Below are 16,696 nucleotides of genomic sequence, written 5' to 3' on the forward strand. Positions count from 1 at the left end.
ACTCCACAGTCCCCTGGCTGAGAAGCCTGTCCTGCTCCCAGCACCCTTTCCCACCCACCACTGTTCCATGGCACACCATCTCATGGCCCACGTCTCAGGTCTAAGCCCAATATATGAGGGTCATCCTAGGTCCCAGTGCTCATCTCTGCTTCTACCTGGGAACTCGAGGCCTGTCCCCTGCCTTACAGGACTGGACTTGCTGTGGGTGCAGGGAACCTCATGTTAATTGATAACAGATGGCTTAGGCAGACACCACCCTGGGCTGCCCAGGCCTCAGGCTGTGGAGCTGCTGGGTGTTAGCTTATTCACAGCAGTCTCTGAAACCTGGTCATAAGTAGATGCAAAAGTGTTTATTTAATTTCTAGTCAATGCTCAGTGTGCCTCTGAACTTGGAGACCCTCCTGATAGCTCTTGGGTCCCTAGAATTTCTCTGTTAAATGTTACAAAATTCCCTTCCTCCTGAGAGCAGTCGAGGAGCCAGAAAAACTTGGAGGCCAGTTGGGGACAATTTTAGTACCAACCATAAGGTGCAGTTCTGTGACACGTCTCTTTCCCAGGTGAGATGGCCTCTCTTAGGCAGGGCCTGGGCCTAGGTTCATCCCTATGTCCCCAGCTCCTAGGGCAGGGCTTGGAGTCTTGCTCAGTAGATGCTTCATGGCGCAGGTGTGGGGTTGATCTGTGAGGTAGGCCTCATGTTCTTCTCTATTCAGGGTTTCTTTTCAGAACACTAGAACACTCAGCTTGAACTCAGCTAAAATACTTAGAGTCTGCTTGTAGTTCTGTAGCCAAATATATCTGTCAAACCAGGTTGCAAAGCATCTGCCCTCTGCACCCTGTCGCTGTGACAGGCAATTGACTTCTCCCCTCCCAGCCTCAGTTTCCTTATCTGTGGGCTGAAGATGACAAACCCCTTTCTGCTTAAATCAGGACTGATGGAGGTGTGGCAGGAAGCACCCTGAAGACGATGTCTCCTGTATGCAGACAAGTACTGCCATGACCTTCTTGTTTGGGAAGCATTTTGGGGTTCCTTGGGAAAGAAGACATTTCTTGGAAAAAATAAAGGTATTAATTGGCTGTTACTGTGGGACAGTGTTGTTCAATAGGGAAGAATCATCTGAGGCTCCCCTTCCCTTGTGTTCCCGGGAAGGCCTTCCTGTGGCTGTAGAGAGGGGCTCCCGCCCCGCCCCCCCAGGCGCCACGGCAGTTTTGTCTTCACCCCAGCGGGGCACAGTGGTCTGTGCCTTTCCTTCTTCTCTTTCTTGTGGTGGAGTTTTGCCAAAAGGAGAAAGGTGGAAAGGTGGGCAGAGAGCCTGGGGAAGCGGGCTCCAGAGCCTTTTGTTCCAACATGAAATGGGCATGCTTGCAGGCCAGCGGGAGAGCTGGCCCAGAGGACAGGACCACTGACCTTGGGAGGAAGCGGAAGCCATGGGAGCAGTGTCCCGAGGGACGAGGGCTGGGTTCTGCACACACTGGCCGGCGTGTGTCCTCGTCCAGCAGTGTTTCTGGGGGGAGCAGGAAGGGTGTGCTGTCTGTAGAGGAGTTTAGCACATCATGCCAGTTCCATGTGGCTCTGCTCTCGCTGTCCCCGTGAGCACTGTCAGTGGAGACTAGGCCCTGCCCTGGGTGGGGGCTGCCCCCACGTCCTACCATGGGGCCACGGCTTGTGCAGACCCTCACCCAACAGCAGCGAGGCTGGGGGATGGGAAGAGGCAGGTGGGCAGGGGAAGCTGATCTCTGGCTGCTGAAGTGACAAAGCAGGCGTCCTGCTGTTGAGAAGGGGAGCGGGGGAGGGAGGAGAGGCTTGCTTGCCACAGGCCGAGCTTGCGGGTCCCAGAGATCTGAGATGGCCAGCTGCTTGCCCAGCCGTGGCGGAGGGATGGCATAGAGATCCTGGGAATTGCCTGGCAGGCTGAGTGCCCTGGAGGTCAGGGGAAGCCAGTGGTAGAGGTTTCTGGCGGTTGCTGCATAGGCACAGGCACAGCATGTGGAGAGGTGGGCTGGGCCCGTGGCGCTGTTCCCGGTGTGCCCAAGGTGTCCCTGCTGCTCTGCCTGTGTAATTCCCCACAGAGGGATTACTGCTGCTTCTCCCAGGTCACCTGGCCTCACCGCATCTAGGGACTGGCTCAGGAATCTCAGCTGGGTCTGTCTGGCTTCACAGCTCTTGGCCTTCTCATCATGTCAACTCTTCCTTTCAGTATAAATGTGATAACAGAAAAGCCAGCTTTGAATTATGCGTCCTCAATTTAATATTTTGTATGCACCTATAATTATTTTATCAGATTTGAAGATGAGTGTTTTTTCCCTCATTATGTCTTACTGCCTAGTATACGGGGAGGAATATAATGGACTATGCACTGTTTTGTGAACAGTGAGAATGTTTAAGTAGGAATTAAGTGGCTTTAAAAAAGCCGCAGATTCCTGTCCTCCTTGTTTTGATTTTTAGTTCCTGAGCCAGTCATTGAAAGGTGTCTTGGCCCTAGAGAAATGCTGTTTTGGCCAATTTTTCCTTTTACCTTAATTCAAGAGAGAGAGTGAGTCTGGTGGGAAGACTAAGGTGCTTAATTGCATGAGTGTGGTGGACTTTTGAGGTCAGGATTGAACTTTTCAGGTTCCATGGGCTGGGGTCTGGGCAGAAGGAGGTCCACGTCAGCCACCCTGATGAGGGCTGAGGCTCCTAGACCCAGAAGGAAGAACTCGAGATGAGAGGGAGACTCACTGGAGGCTGGCATTTGCATGGCATGGCAGCCCCTGGCATCTTCTCCACCCATTGGGAGTAATCGTGTATGTGAAGGCAAAATAAAACATTTTCCTTTTTTCTCTTACAGAAAGCACGGCCATCTTCATGTGCAAATGCTGTAATCTCTTCTCGCCAAATCAGTCGGAGCTCCTCTCCCATGTGTCTGAGAAACATGGGGATGAAGGGGTCCGTGTGGATGATATCATCATTCCCCTTAGGCCCCTGAGTACTCCAGATGCTCCCAACCCAAGCAAGACTGGAGATGGTAAGGGCAGCTGTGTGCGGGGGGTAGGGCTCTGTCAATGCCCATGTGCTCTCCATGTGGAGATGCCAGCTCTGTCACATGGCCCAGCAGAATCCTGGAAAAACCCAGTAATTGTCCAGTTGTAGACCTTCCAGTGAGGTGGCATCTTTGAATTCCTTCTCCCCATCCCTCTAGGGTTGCTCCAGCACCTGGCTGGTAGATGAATGAATGAGTGCAAGGAGCCATTAGGATCCGGTGATATAAAAACACGGGCTTGTTGTCAGACATGGGTATGTTGCCCCCAGCTCTAGCACCCACAAGAGAAAGTACCTGGAGCTAATGATGTTCCTTCTCCACACCTCACTTTGCTTATCTTAAAAATGAGGACAAATATGCAGATTAAGTCAGGGAATATACCTACTGAAGATGATGTAGGAGACAGTAAAAGGAGGCTGTTGTTAAACTTGATTAATAAATTACTATATATAATTTTAAAGCATTTCCAGAATGATAGCATGAACCTGGAGCAGGGATTCAACTTGAGAGCCTCAAATCATTCAGACCCTTCATGTTCGCAGTCAGGGTGTGAAGTGAGACCTATCTTGTCTGGTGTCCAGGACTCTCCCTCTGGCTGATCGAGATGCTGCAGGCGTGTGGACTAGAGCAGCCATCCAGGCACTGTAATTAGGTCCCCACGGACGACAAAGAAAATATATAGCACAGAGGAACCGCTGACGAGAGTGAGAAAAATCCCCACGAAACTATTTTCATATGATGAGGGACAACAGCCAGCCTCTTGTGCAGAGGCCCAGTGTGTGGCGGTCCAGGCCCCGTCTTAGGATTCGTCAGCCACACTGATAATCCAGGTACTCTTTCCTGGGAATATTCAGACTGGCATTTCTAAACAGGCTGGCTTATTGATGATCTGTCAACAATGTTAACAAGCAGAGACTCCAGACAAAAAAATGTTTGGTTAATAAGTCCCTCTGGCCTGCTCCCAGGGTGCTTGAGAGGATGAAGTTGTTGAGGAGTTAGGAAGTTCTGCTAGTTACTGTCAGTGGCATAGGAGAGAAGCTAAGGGAATCCAGCCCCTGAAACTGGCGCTCAGGAGAGCAGTCAGTACTGGTGGCATCAGCATTGATGGCGCCTTGGTGGTGTTTCTCAGGTGGGCACGTCTACCTCTCCCACTCAGAGGAAGCAGGAGTGAGCTGGCCAGTCCTAAACAATCACATCTCAAGCTGCTGCTTGTGTTCCAAACTCTGCTTTGAGTAAAAAAAGAGGAAGAAGGTTTCTGTGGGACAGGAAGATTCAGCATCTCCCACGTGCCAGGGCCTCCAGTGCCTCCTGGTGCTTGCTGTGTGTCGGGTGGGCAAGGCCTAGAGTCCTGCTCAGAGAGAGGCTGCTGGCTTATGTCCCCAGGACCTCCCCTGCTGGCCTGGGAAGAGTGCAGCTCCCAGAGGACCCAGATCTTTAGTCACCAACCTGGAGCCTTTGGGTGCCTGCCTCGGGTTGAACTTGATGAACTCAGAACATGGCTTCTTTCCTCTGTCTCGTGTGTAGAGGGAAGCCTCCTGGTTAGCAGGGAAGGGCTTTGAGGCTGGCTCTTGCCAAAGCTGTGAGTCCCATCTTTGTTCAGATTTGCTTATTAAGATTTTCTTCTTACTACAAGACTTGAATAGAAAATAATTCTACATTTTTTAGTTTTTTTATGAATAAGGAATGGATAAATGATAATAAGGCAGATCGAATTTCACAGAGTTACTTGTAGGTGTGTTCTGGGTGCATCCCGACCTCACGGGTCCTGGTGACGGACATTGCCGTCCACTCAGGACATCCTCCCTTCCTGGTGGTCTGCCCCCTCTCCTCACTGCAGCAGCCCCACAGGCCTCTCCTTCTCTCAGGACCTTCTGTCTGCAGCCCAGAGCCCGGCTGCTGGGGCAGCAGCAGTCTGTGGAAGGTAAAGCCACCTGTGCCTGGGCCTGTCTCTCTCCTGCAGGTTCCTGGGGCCCGTCCACTGTGGGAGCTCCTCGAGGCTCTGTGTGGGTTGGTGGCCCTTCTCTGGGCTTCTGGGACCCCACGCCTTCCCGGTTGTGCATACACTGTCATTTTTTCAAGGAAGAGCTTTGGGCTGCTGTCTGATTTTCCACCCAGCGTAAGGTTGCCTGGACTGGCCATGTTGTCTTGTGTGTCAGAACTTGGCTCCTCCCAGGGTGAGTGACACTCGGGTCTGTGGCAGTTCTGCTCTGTGTTCGTCCGCTGGTGGGCATTCCCGTGGTGACTGTGTGCCTGTGCGCCTCTCTGCAGGTTGCTGTGTGGGTGGGTGTTTTCATTTCCCTTGCGAGTATGTCCAGGAAAGGGATTGCTGGGACCTGTGGAATGCTGTGTGTATTCAAATTATTTTCCACTGCAGTCGCCCCATTTACTTTCTCATCAGTAATATAGGAGGAACCCAGTTTCTTCACATCCTTGACAGCATTTATTGACTGTCATAGTTTTAATTACAGCCGCCCTACTGGGTGTGAACTGGTGCCTCACTGTGATTTTGATGTGCATTTCTTTGATTACTAAGGACCTTGAAGGTTTTGGAGGTCATCCATTTTGAATTAGTTTTCTGTGCATGGTGTGAGGGAGGGTTTCTGAATTCATTCCTTTGCATCTGGCTCCTAGTCATCTCGGCACCATTTGTTGATGAGACGTCTACCCTCCCCTGTTGAGTGGTCTGGGCACTCACCCGTTGGTCTGTGTCTGTCCTCATGACGCTGCTGTCTGTTGAAGGGCCACAGCTTTGTAGTGAAGGGGGGAGTGCAGTGCTCCAGCTTTGCTCTTCTTTTTCAAGATTGGTTTGGCTTTTCAGGATCCCTCTTAGCTCCTTAAGAATTCTAGGACCGTTTGTCTGTTTTTTTAGAAAAGGGAGTTGAAATTTTAATAATGATTGTATTGGGTCTGTAGATCAGTTTGGGTGCTCTCTTAACATATACCTTCAATTCATAAGCATGGGTGGCATTCCATTTATTTAAATCTTTACATTTCTTTCAACAATGTTTTGTAGTTTTAGTGTACAAGTATTATACCTCCTTGACTACTTTTATTTATAAGTATTTTATTCTTTTTAATACTATTATAAATGTATTATTTTCTTTATTTTCAAATGTTCATTGCTAATTTATAAATGCAGCTGTTCCTTGTTTTGTATCCTGTATACAACCTTTCTAAATCCATTTATTGATCTAATATTTTTTAGGGGATTCTTTAGGGATGTGTGTGTCTATATATGATAATGTCGGTCTGTGAGTAGAGAGAGTTCTATTTCTTTCTTTTCAATCTGGGTGCCTTGTGTTTCATTTTTTGCTTAATTGCCCTGTCTAAATCTCCAGTACGATGTTAAATAGAAATACTAAGAGTGTACATCCTGTATCCTTGTCTTCTTCCTGATCTTAGGGGGGAGAGCATCCGGTTTTTACCATTATTACAGTAGCTCTTTTTTTCCTTGATAGTTTCATTAGGAAAAGGAGGTTAGTTCTATTCTTAGTTTGTTGAATTTTTAAATCACAAAATGAATTTTGTAAATTTTGTAAAATGCTTTTTCTGCATTGTTTTAAAAAATGTATTTTACCAATATGGCTTTTTGTACTGATGGTTGAATACCTGGGATAAATCTTTTGGATTATGTTGAATAATCCTTTTAATATAATATGCTGCTAGATTTGGTTTGCTACCATTTTTCTGAAGATATTTGTGTCTATAGTCATAGGATATTGGTCTAAATTCTTTTCTCTGATGTCTTTGGTTTTGGTGTCAAGATAATAGTGGCCTTATAGAATGGCTCGGGAAGTTTCTCATTCTCTTTTCTGTTTTGGAAGAATTTTGAAGTATTAGTTTTGATTTTTAAAGTTTTTGTTAGAATTCACTAGTAAAGCCATTTAGGCCTTTCATTTGTTTGTGTGTTTTCCTTTCCACTGAGAAATCCTTCCTTTCCCTGCTTTGGTACCTCCCTGGAGTACTTTACTACTGAGTAAAGTGCCTTTTTATTTTTTATTTTGAGACAGGTTCTCCCTGAGTTGCAGAGACTGGTCTTGAACTTAGAGTCCTTCCGTCTCAGCCTCCTGAGTAGCCGAGATTGCCTGGCTTCCACTGGGGGGTCTGATTGCTAATTCAGTCTCTCTACAGGGTAGAGGTGTATGTACATCTTCTATTCTGGAATTTAGTAGTTTGTGTCTTTCTAGGAAAATTTCTATAGAAATTTCATCTAGATTATCTAGTTTTTTGGTGTACAATTATTCATAATAGTCCCTTATAATCTTTCTGACTTGTCAGGTTGATAGTAATACCTCCTCTTTCATTCTTGATTCATTTATTTATTTGTTTGTTTGTTTATTTATAAATTGATTTTATTTTTTAAATATATGACAGTGGAATACATTACAATTCTTATTACACATACAGAGCACAATTTTTCATATCTCTGCTTGTATGTAAAGTATGTTCACGCCAATTCATATCTACGTATGTGTACTTTGGATAATGATGCCCATCACATTCCACCATCATTGCTAACGCCCTGCCCCCTCTCTTCCCCTCCCACTCGTCTGCCCTATCTAGAGTCTGTCTGTTCCCTCCATGCTCCCCCTCCCTACCCCACTATGAGTCAGCCTCCTTATATCAGAGAAAAAAACATAGTTTAGCTAAAGATTTGCCGTTTTTTGTTGATCTTTTCAAAACTTTGGTTTTGCTGATTTTTTCTTTTGCTTTTCCATGTTTCTATTTCATATCTTTCTACTCTAATTTTTATTATTTATGTCTTTTTTCTTGCTTTAAGTCTACTGTGTTTCTGTTTCTTAAGTTGGAAGGGAGACTATTGATTTCAGATCTTTTTGTTTTCAAAATGTGTTTTCTCTCTTATCTTTATTGAGGCATTATTGATGAACAAAATCATACAGATTTAAGATGTGCATTGTAATGATTTGATAGGTATATGTATCATGCTGTGACTATCACAATCAAATTAGTTAAATTGTCTATCACTTTACCTAATTATGATTTTGTGTGTGTGTGTGTGTGTGTGTGGGGAGTACATTAAAAGTCTACTCTCCTCTGCCTCCCAACCCCTGGTAGCCACATTATGCAGTCTGTTTTTGTGAATTTGAAGTCTTTTATATTTCACATGTAAGTGAGATTATAACGTCTTCTCTTTCTCTCTTTGACTTATTACACCTAGTATAATGCAGTTGGGGATCATTTATGTTGTCACAAAGGATGGGATTTTCTTTCTTTCTTTTCTTTTTTTTTTTGGTATGGCTGAATTCTGTCTGTATCTTCCTGTTTTCTTTTTCCATCCATTAATAGACACTTAGGTTGTTCCCATGTCCTGAGTATTGTGAATAATATGTAATGAAAACTAGAGTGCAGATATCTCTTCCACCTGTTGATTTAGTTTCCATTTTATGTGTATCCAGAAGTGGGATGGCTAGATTGTATGGGTGTTATATTTTTATTTTAAGCAACTTTTATGTTGTTATCCATAATGGTTTGTTGATTTACATATCCTTGTAACATTTGTTTTCTTTTGCTGTTTTGATAATAGCCCTAGTATCTTCTCAGTTACGAGGTCATAGCTCATTGTGATTTTAATTTTTTGACCATTAGTTATGTTGAACACCTTTTCATGTACCTGTTGGCCATTTATATGTCTTTTTTTGAGAAATATATATTCAGTTTCTTTGTACATTTTAATCAGATTATTTTTTATTTTGCTATCAAATTGTATGACTTCCTTGTAACCTCTTGCTAGATATATGGTTTGACAATATTTTTTCCCCACTCTGAGGTTTCTTTTAATTTTGTTGTTAACTATTCAGAAGCTGCCCTTTTAAATTTTAAAATGAATTATGGCCTAACGTGACCTTTCCTGGAGAAACCACCATATGATGTTGAAAAGAATTTGTTTTCTGTTTCTAGATAGAATGTTCTATGTATGTTACATCTTGTTGGCTTATAGTGTTGGTTAAGTCCCCTTTTTCTTGTCTATGTCCAGATTTTATAATTGAGAAATATGTGGTTTAGAGACTCAAGAAGTTAAAATAACTTTCGCATGGTACTTCGTTAGTAAGTGGGAGAGGGGTTGAGGCCCAGCTGTTCTGATTGTGTTTGTGTGTTCTTGTGGTACTGTGGGTGCAGAAGGTCCCTGGCTTAACCACCGTGTGGCTTACAATTTTTCAGTCTTACAATGCTGTGAAAGCAATATTCATTCAGCAGAAACCATATTAAAATTTTGAAACTGAATCTTTTTCCTGGGCTAGTGACATGTGGTCTAATCCTTTTTTTGATGTGGGCAGTGGTGTGAGGCTCAGCTTTTAGTCAGTGACATGATCACAAGGGGAAGCATCCCATGCTCTGTATTTGCCATGTTGCTAAGCCAGGATATTTGATGGGTTAGGCATATTCAATGTATTTTTTAAAAAACATTTATGATGTTTTAAAAGGTTATGATAGGTTTACCAGAACATGACTCCATTATAAATTGAAGAATATCTGCAGTAGTTCCCCTCTATCTATGGGGAGGTGTTCTAGGACCCCCAATGGATGCCCCAAACCATGGGTAGTACCAAACTCTGTACATACTATGTCTTTTCCCCCTATATACATACCTGTCATAAGGTTTAATTTATAAATTAGGTATAGCAATAACATCAATAACATTATGGCAATATACTGTAATAATATGATCACTATTCTTGTGAGGCCATTATTAAGTAAGATAAGGGTTATTTGAATGTAAGCATATGATGCCTCATCAGTTGATCTGATAACTGAGCTGGCTGCTAAGCTACTAATGGGTAGGTAGTGTATACAGAGTGGATATCTTGCACAGAGGGATTAATCATGTCCCAGGCAGGCCAGAGTGGGACAGTGACAGATTTCATCATGTTTCTCAGAATGGTGTGGAATATAAACTCACAAGTTGTTTAGCTCGGGAGTCATTTTTATTTAGTCTTAGGAGACTGCTCATGGGTAAGTGAAACCACGGGAAGCCAACATGGAGAGGGGAGGGACAGTATAGGTAAGTCCTTTCCACTGAGTACTCTTATATGTTGTTTTCCTTTATTAAATAACTTGTGCCTTGAATTCTTCCTGAATGCATTTTCTCTTTTTCTGTTGTGTATACTGGAAGATTAATTGCCTGTGTAGTTTAATTTAAAAAACTATTTCTTAAGACTTTAATTAAACTCAGCCTCTTAGAGTAGAAAATTTCTTCAAAAGTCTTTCATTAAGAACCTCAAGCCCTTCTTTTTCTCTTTGTGGAAGTCCATAAAATTTGAGGCTTGTAGAGGCTTCGTTTCTCTCTAATGATTTCCATTCAGGTTTAACCTTCACAATTCATTTTAACTTGAGAGATACTTGAAATGCTTTAATTAAACTTTTAACTGAGTAGTAATTGATTTATTATTTTGGTTTCCCTTTAGAACATGGAGGTTCCTAAATTCTCTGGTTTATTTTATAGCCTTTTAATCTTTTTGGCTCCTGTAGGAAGTGGTCTTCACAATGACCTTTCATTTCCCCCCTCCTCCTAATCAGATTTTGACTGTGATCCAAGCAGAACTTGCCTGATGGACTTAGCTCTTTCTCCTCTGTGTGTGTGTGTATAGTGCAGATGTATGAGTATTCACGAGTGCGTTTGAGCGGGCCGTGGGAGCTAGTGCCGATTGTGTGTGTACGTGTGCTCTGCTCTCCTGGCTCTGCGCAGGTTGGCGGCTGCCCTTGCTGAAAGGGAGAGTTGCATGGGCCTCTGGAGCCTCGTTTTGGTTCTTCTGATTTCCCCCTTTCACACCCTCCTTAGAAACTTTTCCTTCTCTTTTCTACCTGTTACTTCCCTTCCTTTGCCCCCTTCTACTTCTCTGTTTACTCCCTGCTGATTGAGGGCCTGCTGTTTGCCTGGGTGCTGTGCTAGGTGCTGGGGGTGTGTACCCAGGCTGTTCCTGTTTGGGTACCTCTTGCCTGGTGGACAGCAAGTTGGCCAGGAGGTCCTGTGTGCAGCAGGTGAGTGCCTCTTTAGGGTCAGCCATGAAGTGGGTCACTTACTCTGGCTTGAGAGTAAAAAGAGGCATCCTAGGAGGTTGATGTCTAAATTGATATCATAGTGTTGTCTCTTCTGAAGATTTGCCACAAATGAAGTCATTATGGGTATATTAGGGATACTGTGCTGGTTCTTCTAGTAACAACTGAGACCTTAGCCTTCCAGCCTGTCCCGGTTGGCACTGTGGATGTAGAGGAAAGGACATACATCTTGGAATTCCCTAGACTTGGTCCTGGTCCTGGGACTTTCGTGTAGCTGTCAGGGCCTGGTCGAGCACACCGGAGCCTCTGTGCAGACTGCAGGAGGTGCCTCTTCTGGGATGAGTTAGTCACAGGTACTTTCTGGGTGAACATACATGAAATGTACACAGGACTGATGCAGCCAGTGCCTGAGTATGAAGCTTGGCTGGTGCCAGTAGGCCCTGGAGGGTCCTCCAGGTGTGACTCTTGTCATCTGTCACAAGGAGATACTGGCCTTTTTCACAGGTTCTGAGGCAAGCATATGTTCGTGCACGCCACTCTAGTGCTTTGAACATAGTCCATAATGAGTGCTCTGTGCGTGGCAAACCTGCCCCCTCCCTTACACACAGTGCTCTTTAGTGTTGGGAGCTGTCACACTGAGGTGCATAGCTGCCTGAGACTGTCATTTTCCTGTAGAACTTAGAGGTCAGCCTCTGTTACTTCTGTGCTCGGTTAATTGCACTGACCAAAGGACTTGCTCTCCAAGTCAGTGGTGAAGCTCACTGACTCTGAGGCAAACAGTCATTTTCACATCCTGCCTCTGGCACTGTGAGCTTGGGACATATTAATTAATCTTTGTATGCCTCAGTGTTCTTGACCGTGTAAAGGGGACAATACTAAGGATACCTTTGGGTGTTAAGTGAGGAAATGCATGTGAAATATTTGGCAGTGGTGCCTGAGGTCTGGGTGCTGGATCAGTCACTGCTCTCGTTCACGAGGCATTTCCACCACAGGGCCGTTGGAGCCCTGGGAAGCCTTGGGCCCTGGTGCCTGGTGCTGCAGAGCAGGATGTAGTCCGGCCCACCGAGGGGGTGCGCATCCTCCAGACACCTGAGAGGCTCACACTTCCTCTTCTCTGATAAATAATTCATTGTCTCCCCTAGTGCTTCTTGGGCTTTGGATGTAAATGTCAGGGAGATTGACTGTCAGGGCTCTAAAATGTTTGTCTTTCAGGATCTTCCAAAATTCTGGAGCTGGTGTGACTGGAGATTGAGTTGCCAAGTGAGAGCACCAGGAGGCTGTGTATCTGTGCTCTAAGGCAGAAGAAAATGGATGTGCTCCTGATTATATTGGATTTCTTGGTGTATGAGCTATTGTAAAAGGAAGAAATTAAGGAAAAAACATGCACCGAGTCAGAATAAGCAAGAAGGCATGTACATCAAGGAATCATATAATCTAACAGTGGACTGGCTAGGAAGAGAAATTCCAAATCAGGATATTAGGGACGATGGCCAGAATAATAAACAGTTGTTTTATCAGTCCCTCAGTACCATGCTCAGACTATAGTGGATCCCTGTTGTCAACAGTGACTCTGTAAAATAGGGACAATTCTGTGTTTATTTTTCACATTGGAAACTGAGGCTCAGAGGGGATTTGCATCCAAGTCTATGTAACTCCAAGTCAATGTGCTCTGTGCCGTACGCATTGGCTCCTTTAGTGTGGAAATGACCCTCAGTACCCATAGTGGGTGAGACTCGGCAGGAACAGTTTGGCTGGAATGAGGAAACCCAGGTCCCAGGGTTGCAGCTCGGCGGCTCCCTGGAAGGGGTGCCAGGCCACTGGAACATTTGAGCTCCCTTTTCCTCTTCCGTTGAAGAAGTTATGTTTGCTATACTCGTCTCATAAGGGTTTTAAGAATAAAATGAGATAATAGCGAACTTGAGTGATGCACATAAAGAATTCATTATTAAATTTTTGATTATGTTGGGCTATTTTTCCATGATGCTCATGTCTTGATTGAATTAAAAAGTCTTTGCCTCATGTTTTCTGTCCCTTGTCAGCTTTCTCTTGAGATCTGCATGGGTGATTATCTGACAAGAGGGAGTTGTCCCCAGACTGTGGGATTAGAGCAGGTTCAGATGCACCATGGTCCAGCCCCCGTTTTTCTAATTGGAAACTTGGAACATAAGAAATTACTTATTTTCCAAATGCCTCTTTTTCAGTCATCAAACAGTGGATCAAGGTGTTTATTAAATGTCTATTCCATATTCAGCTCTGTCTAAGTTCCTGTGGGACCCAGGACTTGAGAGCCCAGCTCAAACCTTACTGTTTGCAGTGCAAGGAGAGGAAAAGGGCAATAATTAGGAAACTGTCCACACTCTGCTATGAGGAGTTCATGTTGTGAGGCGGGTCAGCTCGCGAGGGCCTGACCTGCTTAAAACATCTGGGAACAGCCTAGGTAGGAGGTGCTGAGACTTGAGCTGGGCCTGAAATGTTGGGATGTGAACTGGAGTTGGGGGTCTGATTGGGAATGAGGAAGATGGTCACAGGCAGGGGGACTAGAACTGCATGTAAGTAAAGAGTCAGGGACTATCTGCATGTCTAGGGGAGGGCACTGAGGGGTGGAGGGCGAGGCAGGGAGAGGGGGGTGCTGTATGTGTGTGTGTGAGAGTGTGTGTGTGTGTGTGTTTCTAGGGTTATACCTAGAAATCTGGTCTTTGTATGTGGGCAGAGTCATCCAGAATGATGGAAGATTCTAGAGCCAAGGAATGACAGGGAGACAGGAGCTGGGGCCAGGGAGAACCTGGAATGGCACCTTGGAGTCTGGAGACTGTGTGCAGGCATGGGATGGCACAGTTGCCCTGGGTGGACAGGGGTTTGCCCTGCAGATGTTTTTGTGACAGAATCTCCAGATTTGAGTGACACTTGAGTAAAGGAATTTGGGGAGGAGGAAGAGGAAGTATAGACAACTAGCTCCTTCCAAGTGTTTGGATTTAGAGCTTGTATCGTTTTCCTTGCCTGGTTCCAGGATTCTCAGCTCTTTTTATAAAATGTGGGTGGTTGACAGTAGCAACTCGTTTCCAGTGCTTAAATTATTCCAAGTTCATTTATGAATATTTCATTTTTAGCTAACTAATTGGTCTTGAGGATCTGAATTATGGATGTAGCAAGATGGGAGATTAGTTTTGTCACCATTGTGTTTGAGGCTTTTCAAAGCTTTCAGGGCCGATTTTGTGTTTCTTCCTTGACAACCAGATTGCACCGTGCTCATCAGTTTAATTCAGCCAGCTTTACTGGGTCAGGGCACCAGGCTAGGTGCAGAGTGGATGAGGCATCAGCAGGGCAAGGGCTCTGCCTTCAAGGAGTCTCTACTCTGTGGGAAGACAGACTTCCAGACAGCCCTGCTGGATGGCACCCTGGCTGCATTCCCAGCCTGCTGCCAGCAAACTGTCTTTTGCACAGTCGGCACTGCTGCTGTTGGCTGTGTGCTCAGGTGTGTTGTGAGAAAACGTGGGGACTTGCTATGCCAGTTTGCCAAACTCCAGGTTAGGAGCACAGGGCACCACATGACTAAGTCCTCAACAGGCTTCTGACACCAGCCACAACCCGGGGGGCGGGGGCGGTCTCCAGGGCTACCTTCTCTGACCAGCTAGCTGCAAAATTGGGGATCTCTAGGGCCTTGTTTAGGCTTGATAATTTGCAAGAATTCACAGAACTAAGGAAAGTTCTGTTATTTCCTTTTGGTCCCCTCAGGAAGTCCTAGACATCTCCTCTGTCTTTAGTGCATGACAACAGCAAGATAATCTCCATCCAGGAAGCTCACAGAGCCTTGGCTGTCCAGAGTGTCTATTGGGCCTCAGTGACACACAGCCACCTGAACGGTCTCCAGACCCTCCTTGAGGTTGTGACTGCTCTCCAGTGCCTCTGGAGGTTGGAGCTGATGTACTGGAGCCAAGGTGAAGCATCATCAATCATACAGGGGCCAAAGACCCCAGGGAAACAGAGACCCTCCCATCCAGAGGGACATCTAGGAGTCTGGGGATCCCTCCTGGTCACCCAGAGAAAGGGCTGGACCTCTCTTGACTTAGATTAATTCTTGAATACGCAGCTGTGTCCTGAGAGAGCATTTCAGAGCAGTGGCTTCTTCTTGGCAGGATGCCAGAGTTGATCACTGGGGTTAGATCTGGGCCACAAACTTCAATAGACTGTTATGAACCATGTTTGTGCAGCTCAGCTAATGTGACATGTGGTGGGTGTTTCATAGACTTTGCTAATTCTACTGCTCTGATATCAATTGCTGCTTCAATAGGTTGTACATGCTGTTTTGAAGAATAATAATAGGAAAAGTTTTAATGACTTTGGGGTAAATACTTTTTCCTTACTCACTGCATTCCTTCTCCCCCCCATCCCCACATGTGGGGGCTGGTCCTCCTGGAAACAGCCTTTGTCTTCTCGTTGAAATTCAGTATTGGCGAAGGGACTGAGGGCTCTGGTCTGCTGCGTGTTCTGTCTGGACTCTCGGTGTGCCTTTATGGTTTGTAATTGTGCCTGTTGCTGTGGCTGGAGAGGCTGTGGTTGGTCCCTCAGCCAAGGCAGACCTGTTCGTTGCAGCTCAGCAGAGGCTTTGCTCCTGGAAATCTCCTGCCCCGGGAGAATGGGCGCCTGTCTCTCTATGTTCATGGGAACCCAGTGCCAAGGTTGGCTTCCTTATCTAGAGTGCCTGCAGGTGAACTGCCTTCCCTGTAGACTCTGCCCCATAGCCTTCCTCTCTGACCATGAACACAGGCCACCCTTTTCATGAAAGGATCTCTGTGGTGCTAGTGGTGGGTAAAGTGGCTGTTGTTTCACTGTGCAGAGCCACAACTTTAGAAAGAGCAGGAAGGTCCCCCAAAGATGTCCTCATCCACAGACCAGTCTTCAACCAAAATGATGCCAGGACACGGGAGTCCTCCCTTTTCCCTGCTGTCCAGATTCCGAGGACTGCCCAGATTGCATTCTTTAGTCAGACAGATGGCTGTGGTCTTGGGGACTTCGGCCTGACCAGGAGTGGCTCTTTCAGGGGTTCCTCTCAAAGTCACATCTTCTGCTTCACTTTGCACGACTGTACATGCTGCTCTGCTTCCAGACCCTGCTTTGCTCTTAATTTCTACCTTTATTTCAGAGATGAAAGCCTTAAAGATGAACACTAATTAAGAAGAAATGCATGTTGTAAAATGATTTGGAACTTGGCTTTAAAGCAGCTCTGATCATGCCATTTAAAATCAGTAGGTCGCTAGGAAACTTGAAAAATATTGTTATTGTCTTTGCCCTATAATTTGTGGCTTTAGATTGTAATTATTTTTTCTCTTTCTCACCAGGACAATTTGACTTCTTGAAATAATCTGAATAGTTGTCTGACTCATTAAGAGTATGACAAGCTCAGCAGTGTCTGAGAACTCTTTGCAAAGAAGCAGCGAGATCTGGATTTAAAAGGAAGTGGTGGTTAGCGAGGATTTTGGTCTGGGGGCCAACAGCCACAGCTTAGGTCTCAAGCTTCATAGAAGGAGCTTGTGCAAAGGTTCACCCGACAGTCTTGAGGCAGAATATCATAAGATCCAGTGCCATCAGCATTTAGGCACAGGGACAGTAGGACTGGTGATGCTGCTGCAGCCGGGCCCTTCTAGGGCTTCTTTAGACTTTCATTT

The 16,696-nt window shown here is 45.4% G+C and overlaps 1 protein-coding gene across 6 annotated transcripts in view; it reads left to right on the forward strand.

Moving 5' to 3' along the window:
* Zfat (zinc finger and AT-hook domain containing) overlaps window positions 1-16,696 on the forward strand; it is a 175,582-nt gene that overhangs the window by 24,680 nt on the left and 134,206 nt on the right. For 4 of the 6 annotated variants that reach the window (XR_013423768.1, XM_078016678.1, XM_078016677.1 and 1 more), the window contains one exon: window positions 2,826-3,002. The exons of 1 other annotated variant lie outside the window; for it this stretch is intronic. Coding sequence is in view for 4 of the 5 variants with exons in the window: in XM_078016678.1 (XP_077872804.1) it covers window positions 2,826-3,002 (177 nt within the window). In the remaining variant the exon portion in view is untranslated. Of the gene's footprint in view, window positions 1-2,825; window positions 3,003-14,841; window positions 14,969-16,696 lie in introns of those variants that run through there. One more of the 6 variants, XM_040293615.2, reaches the window with a different exon arrangement.

This window comes from Ictidomys tridecemlineatus, chromosome 7 (genome assembly GCF_052094955.1).
Source record: "Ictidomys tridecemlineatus isolate mIctTri1 chromosome 7, mIctTri1.hap1, whole genome shotgun sequence".
NCBI lineage: Eukaryota > Metazoa > Chordata > Mammalia > Rodentia > Sciuridae > Ictidomys > Ictidomys tridecemlineatus.